We start from the raw sequence: 20,127 nt of genomic DNA, 5'->3' as shown, positions 1-20,127 counted from the left end.
ATGCTATGAAGGTGAAGACAGATGAGAAATAATGGCCTTTTACTAATCACTTACCGGTATTACCTCATATTGATGCTACACTTACATTCAGCGCAAGAGCAGCAAAATGACACTTGGCTCAGTGCAGCGGCAAACCGTTCTTGTGCCATGCAAGCCATTGAAAGTATGGGTTCAGAGTGCTGTGCCAGTGCCTTTGTCGCTTCTATGTGTATAGGGGCCTTAACTGTGTGTTCACACCATATAGTTGGGGGCCTTAAGCACATAGATAGGTAATTTCGCGCAAATTCATTTAAAAGCGCCAAATTTGGCACAAATGTAGCTCGGGTCATACTGAAATTATTTAGCTAGGGCGCCCGAGCCAGTTGGGGCCAGCCTTGGGGCCAAGATGGCAGCCAAATCTAATATGGCCGCTGCCCGACAAGGGTTCCGGCTATAACTTTTGAACCACATGAGTTACAAATACAAAATTAATACATTTTTCAGCTTGATTGATCATGGGAAACACATAGTAATATTTATGCCCCGGCCATCTGGACCCCTTATTCCTCCAATTCCAATATGGCCACTGTCCAAAAAAGCAGTTTTGGCTGTAGTATGGGGCCTTACACCCCATTGTTTGTGCAAATTCATCTTCAAGCACCAAATTTGACACGGATGCAGCTGAGGGCATACTGAAATGATTTAGCCAGGGCCCCTGAGCCAGTGATCCCTGAGACCAAGATGGCTGCCAAATCTAATATGGCCGCCAACTGAAAGGGATTAAGCTGCATATTTTGAACCAGATGAGATACAAATGTAAAGTTGATAAATATTTCACCTTTTCTGGCTATGGGAAACACTATAATATATTTATATTTATGATTGGGTATATGTGGACCCTCAAAGTCCCCAAATCTAATCTTGCTACTGTCCGAAAAAGGGTTTTGACTATAACTTTTGAACCAAATAACCTACAGATAAAAAACTTAATGTCTTTTTTTTACCATGACAAACACACTGGAATGCTTACATTTGTGATTGCCTACGTTTAGACCCCCAGTTAGAAAGCAACAACCTGATAATTCTAAATATTCGCACCAATTTTCTAATTGAGAATGTAGGGAAGGCGTATATGAGGGAGAGTCAGAATTCCAGCATAGATTTGGGCAATATTGAGCAAATATTGAGAATACTAATTGACTTGAACTGTGGTGGAGCAGCTGTTTAGTGCTACTCCATGTGTGTGAGCATTGAGCAAGATGAACAGCAATGGTGAAGGATAAAGATAGATATAGAGAGTTAGATAGATAGATAAATAGACTTTATTCATCCCTAAAGGGAAATTACAGTGTTCCAGCAGCACAGACAAACGCAGCATTCACATACATAGGCCTACATACATACATAAATTATTTAAAAAATATTATTTCTCTCTCTCTGCTCAGGGGAAGTCATTATAAAGTGCTATTGCAGTGGGTAAAAAAACATTATTCTGTATCTGTCCTTCTTACAGCTTAGTTGGCGTAGCCTCCAACTGAAAACACTTTTTTGTTTGAACAGTAATTTGTATAGTGGATGTGAGGTATTGTCTAATATATTTGACAGTTTGTTCAGCAGTCTTCTCTCCACCACCAACTCCAGGGGCTCTAGAGCTGTCCCCAACACAAAGCCAACCTTCCTTATAGTTTTTATTCAGTTGCTTAGTGTCCCTGGCTGTAATGCTATACTACCCCAACAGATGGGAAAAAAATAAAATTGCACTTGCAACAACACTGATAAATCTGCAACATTTTGCTGCACACATTAAATGACCTAAGCTTTCTCAAGAAATAGTCTGATCTGACCCTTCTTATATACAGCCTCAGTGTTGTATCTCCAATCCAGTTTATTGTCTATAAGAACCCCCAAATATTTGTAGTTCTCAACAACTACTTCCTCACCTAGTATTCAAATGGTATTAGGCCTGGCCCTCCTAAAGTCCACCACCATTTCCCTTGTCTTAGCCACATTCAAGACAAGGTGGTTTCTGCACCATGTCACAAAGTGGTCCACCAGTTGCCTGTACTCCGTCTCCTCACCCATCACTGACACACCCCACAACTGCAGAATCGTCTGTGAACTTCTGCTGACATGACTCAGAGTTTTACTGGAAGTCTGAGGTGTAAAAAAAAGAGAAAAGAAACGGACACAGCACAGTCCCTTGTGGTGCTCCTATGTTACTGACTACCTGCTCAGACACACACACCCTTTCATTCGCACAACTTGTGGTCTGTCAGTCAGGTAATCAGTAATCCATGAAATTGTGGAGGTGTCTACCTGCATCCTTCGCAGCTTCTTACGTAGCAGCATAGGCTGTATGGTGTTAAAAGCACTTGAGAAATCATAGAACATGAGCCCTGTCCAGGTGAGAGTGTGTTCTATGAAGCAGGCAGATTAAGGCATCCTCCACACCCACCTCTGGACGGTATGCAAATTGTAATGGGTCGTAGGTGGTCATCTGTGGTCTCATAAGATGACCAACAACAGTGTTTAGCCAACTACTTCCTTTCCTACCAACTTTCTTCCTGACCAGGTGTACTTCTTTTCTACAAGTGTTTTGTTCTTATGACCACAATTATGAGACAGACCATGAGAATGAGAATTCATGAGCGAGACCAAGAGAATTCACTGTTGCTTTTTTATGTTATTGCTGTTTTTTTGTTATGCTAAGAAAACCTTTAAGAGTTTTGGACAAATTGACTATATGATTCTTTTAACAATTTGGCATAATATAAATATTGCTGTGCAATAATAATTGTGCCTTATTCTTTTTTATATGATTACACTTTGAAATGTATTCACTTAAGGAAATAAATCAACATTGAGAATAACCTTCAAAGTTGTGGTAAAAAAAAAGAAAACAGGTTTCAGACTTATATACACTATACATATAAATATGCCAATGGACTTCATGTCGTCAATAAACATAAAATAAACATAACATCCTCATTTGTTCAGCGCATTTGGTTCAAAATTTGTAGCCAAAACCCTTTTTCGGACAGCAGCCATATTGAATTTAGGGAATTTGGGGGGGGGGGGGTCCTAACAAACCCAATCATAAACGTAAGTATTTCTATGGGTTTCATGGTCAAAAAAGATTAAATAGACATCGAGTTTGTATCTCATCTGGCTCAAAAGCTATAGCTCTATACCAAGTTGGACTTCATACATCAAAGCCTTGCTGAGATATGAGGTCACTTCCTGTTAGGCTGCTTTGCCACCAAATTTGATTGGCTGTATTGAGCTGATTGTTTTTCGAATATTGAAACGCCAATAGGTATATTTTGTGAGGCTTGGTCTGAAGATAATCTGTGCCAAGTTTCGTGAAAATCGGACCAAATTTGTGACCTGTGAAATCTTTTTAGTGTTTTTGATCAAATCCAATATGGCGGCCAGATCAATTATGTTGACATCACAAATTGGCATGTGCCGGCCTTAGGACCTCCCACAGTATTAACAGACACCACTACTTACCTGCTAGCATTGGCGGTTCTAGACGGGGGCCAGGGTGGGCCGGTGCCCCTGTCAAATTGCTCTGGGCCCCTTTTATGGCCCCTGCACCGATCAGCCAATGATTTAAATGATTAATTTCTTACCGCGACATGCGCTCGTTTGAAGAACGGAACTAACGCGAGTAGCCTACGCGAAGTGTCTCTAGACGGACTCATTAACGCGCTACACACGCTGTTATTGCAACCTGAAGAGACCTTTCTTTTACTGTCTATGGAAGAGACCAGCAGCGGCGCGAATTGTGAACTTTGCTTCTGACAGTTAAGCTGGAGCCCTGAACGGACTAACCTGCAAAGCAGAGAAGGTAAGGAAAACGATTCATTTCGTAATGTCATTGTTTGAACAGATTCGTGTTTTACTGTTATTCCTCACTACAATATTTGTATTACGCTCAATCACGCATGTTGCTCTTGTTATGTTTGTGAATAAGCAAAGCCAGTGAAGTAAACCTAGCCTATGTCAGTCATGTTCACTAAGAACCTTCATCTTTCTTAAAAGTTCGTTGAGCAGCAATATGTAACTTTATTTGTGAAATGTATGAAATAACTGAGAGTAGCTTACAGTATTTAGCTTATTTGTGAAATGCAAAATGCCAATGCTTTGCGAGACATAGAGGTTACAATCCTCTCCGTTTTTCTTTTTAGTAGGCTAGGGCTAGGCTATCATCAGGAAAAGGAGCATGAAGGATATTATGTCCTTTTTTGCACCTGTAGACAAAAAACAAAATAGAGAGAGTGAGGGAGATGAAGAGCATGAGAGAGCTGAGGAGCAGGAGGAGAAGGGGAAGAGCCAGACATGGAGGTTGGAGAGTTGGAAAGTGAGGCATCTGAAAGGCAGCCTGAAAGTGAGGAGGAAGACATTCAGAATCAGATTGAGGGACAGAATGAGGGACAATCCAATGACTCATTGGGACAACCAGATTCACCATGCATGTCAAGTAGGCCTACAGCACCATCAGGTTTGTGATGTTTTGTGTGTGCACAGTGTGTGTGTGTGTAAGCAGTGTAGGCCTAATTACAATTCATACTCTGTCCATGTCAAGGGTAAACTCTAATTGTAAATAATAATTAATAAGTAAACTAGATACATTAATAAATGAATAATGATACATTAATGTTGTCCTCAGTTTCACTCTCATATTAAATTCATCTTTCTCCAGATATCAGCAAGTGCATGGATGACACTCCAGTGCAGCCACATCTCAAGACCTTCCCCACCACACTAATGGGGGACAGGAGGCGCAGCTTCCAAGCCAGCTGGTATGACAATCACCCCTGGAGTGAGTATTCTGTGATGAACGACTCAGTCTTTTGTTTTGCATGCCGCTACTTTAGCCCAGCAAATGTAACCACAACGGTATTTGACTCACCTTTGGGTACAGTGAGATAATGACCATGTAATTTAAAGAGATAGTGTAATGTCATGCTGTGAAAAATAACTGTAAATATAAAATAAAACGTAAAAAATAAACTAATGACCCGTTTTGCCGTTATTCTAGCCTAGAAATCTAGACGCACCCTAGCGGCAGCAAATTAATTTGCTCAGCCTGTACGTCTAGTATCGAACCATAGGAATTTCGATTGGCTAACGCCGTGGACCTCATCCAATCACAGCGCTCTATTTTGTTAGAGAGTCTTAAGGCGGGCTTAACAGGATAACGACAGTCCTGCGACGGTGAACAACAAGGAAGGTGGCTATGGCGAACGAAGAGCGGTTGTTTGAATCGGCGTTGGCGTCAACTTTGGAGGAGTTGGACTTGTGCTTTTCTTTGAAAGTAGAGCAACACAATGCACTTCCTTTCGAATGTCATTCATGTCATTCCTTCCTTTCGAATGTCATTCATGTCATTCCTTTCGAAGAAGGATGTATTTGCCGTTTTGCCGACCGGATACGGATATGGTCGTAGCGCTGGCCTGCATGCCTAGGCAGTTTGAAAGACAATTCCCTGCCCGCCCCTTGGATTAAACAGGTGAATGATTCGATTCCAGACTATACATGTCAATGATATAGGATGGCCCGCCAGGCTGCCGTTATACAGTATATGGTTATAAATGTGCCCCCCCTTAAAAACACACTAGCCCCACCTCGGCCCCCCTGGTGATTTTGGTCTAGAACCGCCACTGCCTGCTAGCAACAATATTAAAGACTTATCATGAAATATAATTTGGTAGAGTATTTCTAGGTTGTGGGAAAGTCAGTACTTACATATCCAGATCTGTAGTTTTCTTTTAGAAAAGGGAAGCTGAACAGGACATTTTTTAAGAGCTCCACATATTGTACGTGAGATGGATACCTATAAGATGTAAAGGAACAAAGTAAGGCATCATAAAATGTGTCACTGTCTTATTTATAATTCAATGCAATTTCCCATCAAAAGTGCACACTTTAAGGCATGTGACATGAACACACTGATTTGCATCAGAGTTATATCAGATAGGAATCCACTACTGGCTCCAGCTTTGTTTCCTCTTAACAGTTTAACTTAAAATGTATTAATTTATTTAAGCTTTTTTATGCTATGCAAAAAATAATTAATTAAGTATGTGACTGGGTTCCCTGACAGAGCAAGCAACTCTCTATTTTGTCAGAATCCAAGCGTTTCAGTAAAATTTTCCTTTCAAAAAACTGACCATGTATTAACCAAAGACAAATCTCTACATTGTCTACATACATTGTGTTGTCACTCAAGTAATCAAACAGTGCTTGAATAAGCATGTTTTTTAGTCTGTTCCTTGAATGCGACTTCAGAGCCGGGTCCTCCTTATTTAGTGCCGTTAAGACTGCTGGAGGAAATTGGACTTGGCATTTCATCAGATAAGCTGCAGAGTATGTCTGCTTCTCAGGGGTTTCAGTTCCACTGCAAATGGGTAAGAAATATTAAACAAAAGTCCTACTTATGCACATTGTCGAGGCATCCATTAAAATCATGAATTTACTGCATAATACTCACGCTTTCAACTGTATACAGCCAAATCCCTTTCAGGCAACGACCATATTGGATTTGGCCGCCATCTTGGTCTCAGGGACCATTGGCTAGGGCGCCCTGGCTAAATCATTTCAGTATGCCCTCAGCTGCATCCGTGCCAAATTTGGTGCTTGTAGATGAATTTGCACAAACAATGGGGTGTAAGGCCCCCAACTAATACAGTATCTGCTTTTGTCTAAATTCGTCATGATGAATAGAAGTCAGTCATTTTAGTAATTTACTATGAGAGCCAGCCTGCAAGATTGTTAGCGTTGCACTTTGGCGGCCGAGAGTGTCAAAAGAGTCTGGTCAACTTTATATATAGCCACAGCCCTTTTAGGCAAGTCCCCCACTTGCCGGCCATCTTGCAACGCACTTTGGTCAGTTATTGGGCAGCTATTTTGGGCACACTGTGCTGCGAGATCATCACATGATTGGCATGGTGTAATCACATGACAACTTTTGGCAGCGGAAGGGGCGAGATCATACCTGTCAACACTCCCGTTTTTCCCGGGTTCTCCCGTATTTCAAGGTCATCTCCCAGCACCCTCCCGTTTTGTTATTTCCTATGGTTATTTCTCCCGGAATACTCCCGTAATTTGCATGGCCATCCAACTTCATTTTAAAATCATTGATCCATTCATTTTTTCTATTGTCTGACATCTCCCAGGTTGCCAGATTGTGTATGAAATACACCCTACACCAGGCCCGGAGTGGGTAATCGGGAGAATTCCCGGTGGGCCGCTTCACTTTTGGGCCGGTCGAGGGAAAAATATTGGCATTTGTCACGTTAATCTATCTTCTCTTAAAGTTGACTACACGCGTTCGCATTCTATGCCTAACACCGCAGCCTCTAGGTTGTTCTCCCCTCCCAATAAGAGTTAATTGGTTGGGTCCATATAGCCCGTCTTTCCTAAAAAGTATTCTCAGATACCAGCCGGGCCGGCCCTACCGTAGTGATAAGCGTCAGGGAGGATGGATGGTAGAAAGATGCCATGAGGGACTGAAAAGGCCAGGTAAAAAAGACGAAAAGTATTGGAGGGAAATGCTGCCAAATGTGCCATGCTTCCAATTAGGGCTGGGATAAACGATTATTTTTTAAACGATTAATCTAGCGATTATTTTTTCGATGCATCGATTAATCTAACGATTCATTTTTTCAGTCCGATTCGATTTCGATTCGATTATCGATTATCTCCCCATTAATTCACTATAATAGCAACTTATACATGTTAATTTACATATCTGAATGAAAAAACATGAATTTTTTAACATTGCAATATTTGTTTATTGCTCTTAAGATTCCAAAATAAGACTACGCCTATACAAGTGCAAAGTAATGCATTCTTAGTCAGAGGTAGCATTCAATAAAGTTCAGTAGTGTATGTCAATTAATTGAGTGCCTGTCATTTTAAGACGTTCGTGTGGGAATCCTTGCAATTAACATTAACACAGTTAAAAGGCTGCTGATGTGTGGATGCAATTCATAACGTAGTCAGTTCAAATAACGGTTCGTAGGGCCTATACTTCTCCTTTGGACAAGCACTCTTGGAAAACACTTTTCCATTTACATCGGGATTTTGCAAACATTCCAAGTCAATAAAATGAGCCCTGCATGATACAAGCAGCTGCAAGTAAGCATGCTAAACTTGACATCCAAACAGTATTCTAACGTTAGCTTTGAGATACTGCTTGATTGCATACTGTAACTTAACTTAGTTTAGTCTCCTCAATGTACTATGTTGTGATAAGATCTTAGCAGAGTTTAGAGTTTACTTTAACTTTTAATGCAGCAGTTTTGAACAAATTTGCACAGCATGGTCACGATGCTAAGCGGATTTAATAGCAATTTAGCCCACTGTTCTATGCAGTGCTTTTATGTGGCAACAACAATCGTGAATATTTTGTTAAATGCACATGGAGAGGAGCAGCGGGCTCGTTACGAGAGAGAGCGGGCGGGGCGAGGAAAGGCTACAACATAGAGCAATGTGTTCTATCAATGTGTGGTGGCCGGTTTTTAATTTCGTGGTGCCCAGCCACAGATTAGTCAACGTATGGACGTATGGAAAGTATGGAAAACACTGAAGGTGTAAAATTAAAAATATTTAGCAACACAGCACACGTTATGCTTGACAAATCGACGCTCATATTTTGCGTCGACGTATTTTTTGCGTCGACGTCATCGATTACGTCGACGCGTTGTCCCAGCCCTACTTCCAATTTTTTTTGAAGAGGACAGACATAAGTGGCAACTGGTAAAGAGAGAGAGCCATGATTATAACGGCGTAATTGGGCTAATAACCTATGGACGTTGTAGCGTTGTCAACCTATTCAAGTAACATATTAAATGAATTAAAATATTAGCATTTTGGTATCATCCAATATGGCTATTCATAGACTTTGCAAATATTATGTAAATATTGATAACAAAACTCAAGCTTGATCTGTGTGCCTAAAAACAAAAGTAGCCTGAGCAGCAGATCAGCTAGTCCCCCGCTGAAAATGATGAGCCCGAAATTAACTATGACTATAGGGACAAGTAGAAAGGATAATAGAGTTAACCATATGAATTAAAGTTATTTTATGGAAGAAAGAACAGTAGGCTATGACAGCAGTAGGCTACATGATCAACCTATACGGCTTGTTTGCTCAGAAGTGGATGTAGTAAAGGAGCAAATCACCAAACAACAACATGATAGCTGACCCATGCAGGAAAAAAACAATATAGTAGTTCAATATGCCTCTTAGTGGAATTGTGGGATACATTTCAAATGCTTTATTTCTTCCTTCCTGATTTTGTTAACTTATCAACCTATCCTTGTGGAATAGTGGAATATTAAACTATAATAAAAACTACAGGATAGTAAGAGCTGAAATGTTGTCTTATTTATCCAATTTCCACCACCACTAAAAAAGTGGGCCGGTCTTGGGCCTGAAACTCCCGGGCTGAAAAGTGGCCCCACTCCGGCCCTGCCCTACACATACACGATCACTAGGTTCAATTTCAACCGTTTTGTCATAGGCTAAAACCAGGCAACCCAAAACCCAAATAAGGAAGCGGGTGCCAACTGCGCAGCCTGAGTCTCGTCATGCAAGCGGGCTGCGATTTTTTTTTTTTTTTTTTTTTTTTTTTTTTTTTTTTTATTTTATTTTTATTTATTTTTTTTGTAGGGTGGTAGCGGAAGACTGTCTGTGATTGGCTGGGATATGTATGAGAATACGCCCTACTCTGTCTGTGATTGGCTGGGGTTATGCATGAACGACAGTTGCTGCCTCTCTTGCTATCCCTGCTATCTAGCACTACAGGTTGCTATGCTAGTTGTCAGTTTGGTTCTGGCTCACGAAGGATCCACTAGCTAGTAGCTAGCGCTACCTATCAGTAGGGAATTTATAAAAAATAAGTTGGGGGGAAACCCCCCAAACCCCCTTAAATACCGTAAAATCAAAAAATGCTTGCATATGATTGAATAAGCCACTTGTCCGTCATCTATTGACGGGCTACTTCAACCACTCACATCGAAGCCAACCCGTGACGCTGATAACAGTCTCACAGTCGCTTCTACGCTATGTCACATCTATGAAACTCCCGCCCTGCGTCCTGATTGGCTGTATCATAAAATCTGGTGCAGAAATCACTCTCAATGGAAGAGGTCCCAGATGGATGTGAGTAAAGCTAGGGGGAGCTAAACGGAACGAAATTCATCTGGCGAGAGTCAGGTTAGCAGACAGGCAGCTGGTGGATACATAACTGGCATGCGTAAGGTAATAGACCTCTCCAGAATAAGTCCCGCCTCCGTAACTTCCGTATCCATCCAACTTCCGGCCGTCAAATGTCTATGAGAAATAACATGGCGTTTTGAAAGATCGTACCTGTCAAACTCTGTAGGTGACAAAGTAGAAAAAGCTGGTGGGCCGATTGGCCTACACACTTCTGCCATCTAGTTTCCACTGGATTTTTTGATTGTCGGTGCCGTTTAAGTAGTAAACGATTATTAATGCTAACCGGGAGCTAGTTCCGATGTACGCGGGCGGAGGAGGGTGTTAGATCTTGCCAGAGAATGTTTAATAAGGGGAGAACCGCCTCTCTCGGGAAACTTCCGGTTTCTGAACTGGTTGCAGTTCCTTTTCTGGTTCCACATGAGGGCGCTCACGAATAAGTGCAGAATGAATGGAGGCATATGGAGCTGTACCCCTCAAATCCACTTTTCTCGGGATATAATTTTTTGCCCAGAAATTTGAATGTTGCAGTCAAAAGAGGGGGCAGAGAAAATACAATACACGAAAGTACGTGACTACTCGTTCATTCAACTTTTGACCTATAATCTATATTGAGCTTGCAGAAACCACAATCAAATCTTCAATTTCTCAACGACAACCAGGTGAAAGAGACAAATTTAGCCGTCTAGCTCCATAGACCCCCATTGTTTTTGCACTTATTCGTGATCGCCCCTAGCGGAACTGCAACATATTGCAGCTACAATGGAGTTAATAGGGAGTGATCCGGCTCTAAACGGGCTCTGGTAAGGTAAAAGCAACGACCGAAATGCAGTGTTGAAACACGTGTATGAAACGTATTAAATATGCAAACACAGATCCGGTATAAACACTGACCCCCCCCCCCACCCCCCCAAAAAAATAAAATAAATCTCCCGTTTTTGGAAAGCTAAATGTTGACAGGTATGGGCGGGATATGTGTAGACAACTGCGTTACAAACTAAACCCTTCTATGGAGGATTCTTTGAGCCCTATTTTGGCGATCTAAAATGCATGGTCACTGGCGAATAGCTTAAATACATTTAGGTGTTTGTCCTGTCCACATTCAGGGTGGTTTTGTTATCAAGTGTCGTGTGCATGGCGCAAAAAGGTGGTTCTTATTTTTCTTAATCAGCCATGGGTGTGTTTTGGGAGCAATATCCTTTAAACCAATGAAAATGACATTTGTCATTCCCTTTAACAGCAAGCAGCACAACTTCAAACAGCGCATCGGTATATTGATAGTCAGCAGTGCATTTGAAGGAATCTGCTTGCATGCGAGACCATATGGAACAGGTATTCCACTAAACCATGCTTTACTAAAACCTAGCAGAGTATAGCCTACACACATCTGCATTCGTCTATTATTTGAACTCCTAGGCAAAGTGAAACTAACTTCACGGTGGTGTCCAGTGTTGGGAGTAATGCGTTACAAAAGTAATGTAATTACTGTAATATATTGCTGTTTGCGGTAACGCGCGTTACAATGCATTTTAACCCAAAATTAAGCGCTTATTTTGTTTTGATACATATTCAAACACCACCGCGAGAACAACAGACGAGAAAAAATCTGCGCAAAATAGTAGAACGTATCTCCTGATACTGGTTGAAGATGACTGTGGCTGCAGCAGACTCAAAGTCGGACTCTATTGCGGGATGGACATAAGCCTACGCTCATTATTTTTAGCTTGTCAGAGACAAGGATATGAAGAACATAATAGTTAGTGCACTTTGTGTGCGAAACCGAAAGATCTCACTATGCCTCGCGAAATAGCACAAGTCATTTAATGAAACATCTAAAGTGGTGCCACGCTAATCTTTTTTATTCTTGATAAAACACAAACTATGTTCTTCTAGTGCATGACAGCTTTGAGCTGTGAACTTGAATTAAAGAGAATAAAGGGATAGAAATGCAGAAAAAGATTGTGTAGCCTGGCAGTGCCACCGCTCCCACCACGCGCATCACGCACTTTGCGTAGGGCACCAAAGGACAGAGGGGGCACCCAAATGTAACCAATGAATAGTAGCTTTACTGCAAACTGTGTTTCACTCTTCATCAATAACGTTTACAATGTCAGAATGCACTAACACCATGGTACATGGAAGTTTGATACTTTTTGGGTTCTCTCAATCTCTACCACGTAGTACTACTAGAATGGAATTGGTGGGTCTTCAATAATTCGTTTCCCAAGCATTTAGGCTACATGAAGCACATGATATGCCAAGTCGAACAAAAATCCATTCAGATAGCTAGGTGGATACCAGGCTCATAATTCACTTTTATTTGCAAAACGAAATGTGAAGCAACATGTCATTGCATACTTTCCAAAGCAATGAAGGCTGCTTAAAACAACTTAACATTGTGCTATCAATGTAACTCAACAAACAAGGCTTGTAAACAAGAGCTGGCAAAAGGGCATTATGAGAACGTAAAGATCAATGCTCTTAAAGTGGCCGTGCACCATTTATAAGAAAACAGCATTTCTTCAGAAATGAATGTTAAAAAACACACAGTAATGGTCTGTATAATAGGCCTTTTATTTTACTTTAGGTGTTTGAGTTACCATTTAAATGTCACTCACTCAAAGCCACTCACTTAGGGCACCGAAATGGCCAGTAGGCCACCATCTTGACATGTCTTTATTAAGCTTTGATTTACAATAGGCTCTCTATTGAGCAGGCCTAGGCTTTAAAGTTACAGTATTTATATCACAATTTACCAGACTTTGACCTTTTGTCGGTTTTTAACAAAATTCTGACTATGATTGTTCCTTGTTTTGCATCATGAGCACTGCGCCTATTGCATTCTTACTGTATGTTGTTAGCCTTAAGCCTAGCTCAGTCATTATGCTATACCACATCTCCCTCCATTGGAAGAGCAATGAGCTACATTGAGCGTAATAAACTGCATTTAGAATGGCAAATCCATATTTCTAGATATTTTGGTGAAAGTAACTTAAAAGTAATGCAATAGTAGTGTAATGCCTTACAATTCAGAGACAGTAATATTATAATGTAACAAATTACTTTGAAATGACAGTAATAAGTAATGCATAGTACATTACGATTTTGAAGTAACTTGCCCAACACTGGTGGTGTCATAGTCAATGACAAAACAGTTATACATAGTTAATTACTTTGACTATTGACTGACAATGGGTTACCATCGAAAACATAGCCTGAAAAAAGCAACCGAATAATGTTCGAATGACTGAATAAAAAATCTAAGGACATTTATCCTGCAGAGGAGTTGGTGCTTACATCTCGTGACAATGCGTCTTCAGCTGTGCTTCATATGCGCCTTTCACTAGACCAGGTTTTTCTTGGTCAGTGGCATAATGCTTTTTAGATAGTGTAAGATAGCGATTTTTAGATAATGCGCCAGACCACACCTTAGGTTGTTAATTGCCACACCCCTGGCGCATTGTATAATAAAAGAGAAGCACTTAGTGAAAAAATTGAGTGGAAGATAGGAATAAGCTTTGCATTGTAATAAGAATACGCTTTGCGCTGTGTTTCTGATCGTTAAACTAGGGCCCTTAGAGTGCTGTGTCTCCTCATTAGAAAGTCTCTGATCGAGCCTGACATAACCATACTATTCAGAATTTGAGTCTGACATGGCACCATTGGGACGTGATTATGGGGTGTGATTATGGGGCATGTTTCAACCGAGGGGAAAATGCACCTGCACACTATTGGATAGACCTAACCAATCAGAGCAACAAAATGGCCTACCATGAATCCTGTAGGGAGAACAGCCAAAACATCCTTATTCTCAGCAAATGCCTTTGCTGTTTTCTGTTCGTTTTTTTATTTGAAAGTTATTGTGCTGTCAATGTCTTGTACAACAGATGCAATAGTGACATCTAAACAACTAGCTTCTCGAGTGACAGGCTTTTTGTTGTAAACAAAATCAACCGAAGCGCACTCAGGTGACCTGAATGGTAACTTTGCTCACAATAGGTTGCTGATATTCATCATCGTATGATGATGCCCAGGCAACTTGATTGGTCTGCACAGTTCTCAAGTTTTCATAGAGGCTTCTCAATTGAAGTCTTTTCAGTTCCCAGGAAACATTTATTCTGTTTAGTGTTTGCAATAATGGGGATGGGAAGTCTAGTAAGTGTTTGCACATATTTAGCTTCTAGGATTAATACTTTTTCTAGGAGTGATATAGAAAATCCTAAAACTAACATTGTGCCCTGAAATGTTTGTGGTTACGGCTAAATAAGTTACATGGATATCGAAAGCAACATGCAAGCTATACTCTCCGAGGTATAATTGCATGCTGCCAGTGATCATAATTCAATATTAAGGCAAACCCAATTTTAAATTTTTATCACTTCTTGACAAAGCAAATCATAATGTCAAATGAAGTTCATTTATGTAGGGAGGTGTGACCCTAACAGTTGCTTTAACAATGTTTTCATCTACTGTTTTCAAGCACTTCTTTGCTTGTGTAAGAATCACAATATAATCAGAAATATGTATAAATATGTCTTTACTGTAAAGTATGGTACATGATATCTTATATGAGCCACCTCCTCCCACCCAGGATTGGGCAAGAGACCATTAGATTGAGTCCAACATTGTGGTATTCTGTGATTTGTTTATCAGGTAATGATTGCACAACCTGAAAACTGTACAATGAATAGTCAGTGAGTTGAGTGAACTGAGATGGTGAGATGGTGAACTGATCAACTGGCCTCAGATGACCTCTGTTGTTACATGGTAGACATTATTTCATAATAATTGAATCATGTATTATTTCTGGCTATTATCTTGATTAAACTTATGTCACAGATATCAAACTTAAGCACATCACAAATGATGAAACAATTCGAGAGAGAGGAATTAACAGCATGGGAAATGTGATGTGATTTTGAATCCAATTGAACTCTTTGGAAAAATCACCACTTGAGAGTCTAGAGCATGTGTTATCACCAGCCGTACTGGTAAACACACGCATATCGAGTCACATAGCAACACTTAGGTGCTCAGGGTGCTTGTCCCCGTGGACCGCAAAAGTCATGGCACTGTGCTGTGGCACAAAGGCTTCTGTCAAGAGATTCCATTCCCTCTCTACCTCTCTGTTTTCTCCGCTTTCAGGAGCAGTCTGTCATTTCTCCAATACACAATGTCATGAAGTACCAACTCAGATTGGGTCTGTCTTTAGGCTGTCCTGAGGAATTTGCCAATAACACAGCGTAGGTAACCACGAGGGTCAGTTTCTATGCTGTCTTCTAACTCATGTTTCATTCTTTGGCTCAGTAGGAGCTTAATTTGTTACCTGGTTGCAGTTTTCAGCAGGTATATCTGTTAATGACCTGTGGACCTCATTTGTGTCCATGTCCATGTGTGATTCTGTCAATGCGTTTGATTGTTCATGAGTCTCTGAGTGTGATTGTGCGTGAACACCTGCACTGGTGTTTGTGTCCATATCCACGTCGGCCTCGTGGTCCGACATAGAGCCGAGGCCTGTGTGACAGAGTTGGCGCTCCAGAGTGGTGATCCGCTGTTTGAGGTGTTGCTGTGTGAATGTGAACTCTCCGAGCAAGCGGGCGAAACGTGTCTGCAGAACGTCCAGAGATGACTCCAGCTTCTCCACCTTCTCATCAGTATCCATGACGCTCAGAGCTCCAGCAGCCAGGCTTTCGTCAAGAAGCCCCTCCTTCATCAGAATCTCCCTGCCTCGTTCTTCTAGAACTTTCTTTGCATCGGGATACTCCATCACAGCCTCCATCAAGTCGTCTTTTGACAGACAGAACAGGTCAGAGTAGCCGATGCTGCGGATGTTGGCAGTTCGCCTGTTGCCCATTTTACTGCCTTGAATGTTAAGGATGCTGATTTCTCCAAAGCATCCACCAGCAATCAGAAGAGCGTACTGAGTCACTCCGTCATCGGCCACAACAGCCAGTTTGCCCTCCTTGATGATGTACATTTCTTTACCAATGTCCCCTTTGCGGCATATGTAATCTCCTGGGCTATACACCTGAGGACGAAGCTTCAGAACCAGCTCCACTAACAGTCCAGCTTCACAGTCCTGGAAGATGCGCACCTTCTTCAGTGTGTCCAGGTGCACGTTGATGGCAATCTCTGCCCGCAGTTTGTCCGGAAGGTTCTTCAGCACTTCCTGCTCATCGACAGCTTTCTGATTGGTCCAGAGATAGTCGAACCACTTAATGACTCGTGTCTCCAGCTCCCGGCTTACCTTGCGGAAATGCATGTAGTGCTTGATGGCGTCTATACGAGCCTGGAATTCAGCTCGCGTGGCGTTCATGTTTGAGATCATGGAGCCCACGTTTCCCACAATGGTGGCGAAGATCAGCACACCCACCAGGAAGTCAAACACCACAAACACGTACTCCTCATCCCTGACCGGGGCAGGCATCTCCCCGATGGTAGTGAGTGTGAGGGTTGACCAGTATAAGCAGAAGACGTAGCTACGCGTCAGGGACCCATACTCGGGGTTTGTGATGTTCGGATAAACCCACTGGTCGGAGCCAAACCCCAGGGATTTCGAGATGGCATAATAGATGCAGGCATTCCAGTGGATGATGATAAGGATGTAGAGCACTAGGTTGCAGATGCGAAAGATGTTGGGGTAGTTGGTGCGCGTCTCGGTACGGTCGAAGAACTCAAACATGCGTGGAAAGCGGACCAGGCGGTTGAAGCGCAGTTGAGGAGTGTGGATTCCTGTGCTGATGTATGCCAGGTCAGTGGGCAACATGGACAGAACGTCCATTTTGAACTGAAGGGTGTGGATGTAGGCGTCCCTCAGCCTGCGCAGATCTTTCACCAGCAGGCCCTGCTCCAGGAAACCTACATGGGGAGTGGAGAGACAGAAACAGGGTTAAGACCTCCAGCCAATTGATTAACTCCTAAAAACTCATATTAGTACCTCATGACATCATTTTTTACAACAGTTACATACATTAGCCATATTTTTTTTCATGAAAAACCCCTTCATGGCTTTAAAGACCCCCTATGCAATGTCTTCGCTATTTTCTCACTTTTGCTCGCAGTTTTCTCTGCAGAGATCCCCCTACAGCTTTAGAGTATATATTTTACGACACTCCTCGCTCGGTCAATCTGCCGTTTCCTCTTTCCCTGTTCCTCCAACGGTTTAGTCGCTTTCTACTTTTCGCTGGCTCTGCCATGATGAGTGTCTGAGAAACTCCATCGCTACCTTGTTCTAGCTGGTGCCTGGCGTGTATGCGTGTAGTGCAGTAAAGCAATTTGTTACATCGCAGGACCACAAGACTTTCTGACTCTGAGGCCGACGGCCCAAAGTTGGAAGGCTGGTTTTGCTGCTCACAGACACTAGGGAGAAGCAAGATGGCCACCATTCACCCCAGAAAAAGTCATATAACCATTCCAATGAATCCGAAGTCGTTAAGGTAAATTAAGCTAAAAAAAAACTGCATAGTTCCCCTTTTAAAACAGCTTGTATCTACATGATTCATCTCTGAAGTGGGGAGACTAGAATGGGGGTAAGTTGCATACAGAGATCTAAACACAAAACACAACAGAATGCTCTCTTCTCTTTGATACTGATTTTCAATGATATTGTACCAGGGTTATGTATAATTTAAGTTTGGTATTCTTTGAATTTTACCTGTACGTAAGCGTACAATGGTGTCCAGGATATAGATGGAGTCACAAAGGTAGTCCAGAACTAGCCACATAATAAAGTTTTGAGTCTGCAGCTGGTCAAAACATGCTCTGTAAAAAAAATAGAGGAAACAAATTTGGTTGCTAACTGCCTCATGGCCTTTTATCTTGGTGAAAATACTAATATGGTAATGGAGGTGCTCCTTTTGGCTTGATTTGGGAAGAAACTATTGAGATTTATACAAACCTGGCCACCAATAAGACCCAGTTATAGAGCACAGCACCGCCAATGACAAACAGCCAGCGGTAGTGCATGTCATCAGATGGTGATATCACAAATGTTTCCCTCTTCTTCCTGTAAGAGATCCATCCGCAACAAGAACACGGTTTGCTTAGTACAGGAACAATTTGCATATATGCCTACTACAGCAGGAAACAAAAATGCGGTCTATGGAAGAAGTAATTCCACTGTACTTGATGGCCTTGTCCATGTTGCCATTGGCATCGGTCTGAGTGTTGCTGAAGCGGCTGGGTGGGGGTCGGAGCTCAGGCCCCCTGAAACGCTCCAGGAAGGAATCTGGCCTCTCTTCCTCCTCTATCAAACTCCGATGAGCCCAGTCTCTTAAAGTAACCACCAAAGTAACCAGCCTTGGGGGAGGAAGAGAAGATTGAGTACATAAGAGAGAAAGAGATTGAGAGGAGAAGGAAGAGTGAAATGACATAGACACACATATAAGATGAGGTGTACTGTGTAAGCTTCCATACCGTGACAGGGCACCTCTCCCTCTGAAGGAGTTTCTAGATGCTGCTTGAGGATCCAAGGCTGCAACCCTCTCGAGTTCAGATGACGTGTCATCACATACCGACTGAGACCTGAAATTCACATGGCAGGTCATGTAGAACAGCTAGGATTACTTACACAAGTGTAGAATCACCAAAAAAGGCATGCAAATCCTCATAACTCACCGGCTAATTGTGCTGTCTGCTCCATCCAGGTCATCTTCCAGGGTGCTCCTCACAGACAAGCGGTGGGCAGACAAGGATCTATTCGCAACCCCCTGCCCTGTCATGATAGCTTCTGTAGAAGATGGTTAAAGAAAGAGCTTCTTCACTAATTTCTTGTAGAGGGTTTATGTAATCTGTTTCTGTTTTGCTCATGCATTGTGTATACACACACGTGTGTGTGTATGTATATATATGTGTATACAGTACCAGGGTGCGATTTGTGTAAAAACCAGAGGGGGGGATGATTTTGAATGAGTTTGTAACCCCCCCCCCCCCCCCAAAAAAAAAAAAAAAATGAACGAACGATTCATAGCCTAGTAATGTCATGGCTAATAATACCCTATATTATTTTTGCCACCTTTGTAACATTTTAGTTTTAGTTTACCGTGGTGTATGACTAAACAGCGAGTGTGCTTGGTATGATGATCAGCTCCTCTAATGCAGGGTAGGACTACGTTTTGACAAGCATACAAATTCACCTTGTTCTTTCCCCATCTGAAATGACTTCTCTACTTTTGCTGCCTCCATCCTTTCTGTATTTGTTGTGTAAAAAAACGTTGTATATGATGGCATTGAAGTCTTAAGTTAGTGAATTGGCTAACAGTGTTAGTTGGTAACCAAATAGCCTACACATTGCGCTACACGCTGCGTAGGCTATGTGCATTCTCTCTCCTGCTGATTTGCGTTCAGTAGCCAAGTGTGTTTATTGTAGCCTACAGGAAATAAATAGCCTATCATACTGTCAGTTAATTGCCTACAGTGCAGTGAAGAGTTTGGAGAGTAAAGTTATAGGGCAACTTGAAGTTTTATGAAAATAATTTACGAACCAGAACATAAAGACCATGAAGCTTCTATTTCTTGCAGCTGTTAAAACACCCGCTAGATAGTTTAAATACCCACCAACATTCGTTTTTGCAGTACAGATTATTTCTAAAAGTTATTTGTCTACTACTGGCTGATTTATCAAACGAGTGCTTCTCGTTTGTACTCCGCAAACTACAGGTGTTTCGGTAGAGAGCCATTGAATAAGCGATGCCAAGCAATTTCTGTAACACTTTTTGTGACATTCAGCAAATATCTCTTCATTTAATGTAAGTTCCTTCGGACAATAGGCCTACGTTCTACTCTATGTGCAGTTGTCCTCCATCTCAGTTGCATCAGTTTTCTAATTTTGAAGGTTCTAAAACATTATTATGCTTCACTGAATCCTTCTATTTTTCTTTCATTTGTCCAGCTAACTTTTCCATTCAACCTAGGCATTT

The 20,127-nt window shown here is 41.7% G+C and overlaps 1 protein-coding gene and 1 long non-coding RNA gene across 2 annotated transcripts in view; one reads left to right on the top strand and one right to left on the bottom strand.

Annotated features, from left to right (window-relative positions):
- The first annotated feature begins 3,743 nt into the window (after positions 1-3,743).
- Positions 3,744-20,127, top strand: part of LOC143111813 (uncharacterized) — a 36,282-nt gene continuing 19,898 nt past the window's right edge. The window contains exons 1-2 of the long non-coding RNA XR_012984617.1: positions 3,744-3,832; positions 4,688-4,807. This is a non-coding gene — a long non-coding RNA (uncharacterized LOC143111813). The remainder of the gene's footprint in view (positions 3,833-4,687; positions 4,808-20,127) is intronic.
- On the bottom strand, positions 15,525-19,061 carry cnga2b (cyclic nucleotide gated channel subunit alpha 2b). Its single transcript, XM_076274192.1, has 6 exons — positions 18,827-19,061; positions 18,626-18,733; positions 18,335-18,508; positions 18,108-18,215; positions 17,865-17,971; positions 15,525-17,068 (listed from the first exon to the last, which is right to left on the bottom strand). Exons 1-6 carry the CDS (start codon positions 18,928-18,930, stop codon positions 15,525-15,527), a joined length of 2,145 nt encoding a protein of 714 aa, XP_076130307.1. The 5' UTR covers positions 18,931-19,061.

The sequence above is a fragment of the Alosa pseudoharengus genome, unplaced genomic scaffold (genome assembly GCF_046254945.1).
Source record: "Alosa pseudoharengus isolate Yale_2024_CS ecotype anadromous, Long Island Sound unplaced genomic scaffold, YU_APseudo_1.1 YU_APseudo_1.1_scf_8, whole genome shotgun sequence".
Classification (NCBI taxonomy): Eukaryota; Metazoa; Chordata; class Actinopteri; order Clupeiformes; family Clupeidae; genus Alosa; species Alosa pseudoharengus.
Note: the sequence above shows the minus strand (reverse complement) of the source record. Positions and strands in the feature narration are given on the sequence as shown.

What these genes read in the sequence shown, in the direction of transcription:
- cnga2b (XM_076274192.1), bottom strand. Translation starts at nt 18,930, where the DNA reads ATGACAGGGCAGGGGGTTGCGAATAGATCCTTGTCTGCCCACCGCTTG. An exon ending in TGGGTCTTATTGGTGGCCAG is followed by an intron (nt 17,972 to 18,107) that starts GTTTGTATAAAT and finishes TTTTTTTTACAG; the next exon opens with AGCATGTTTTGACCAGCTGC. An exon ending in CATTGTACGCTTACGTACAG is followed by an intron (nt 17,069 to 17,864) that starts GTAAAATTCAAA and finishes CTCCCCATGTAG; the next exon opens with GTTTCCTGGAGCAGGGCCTG.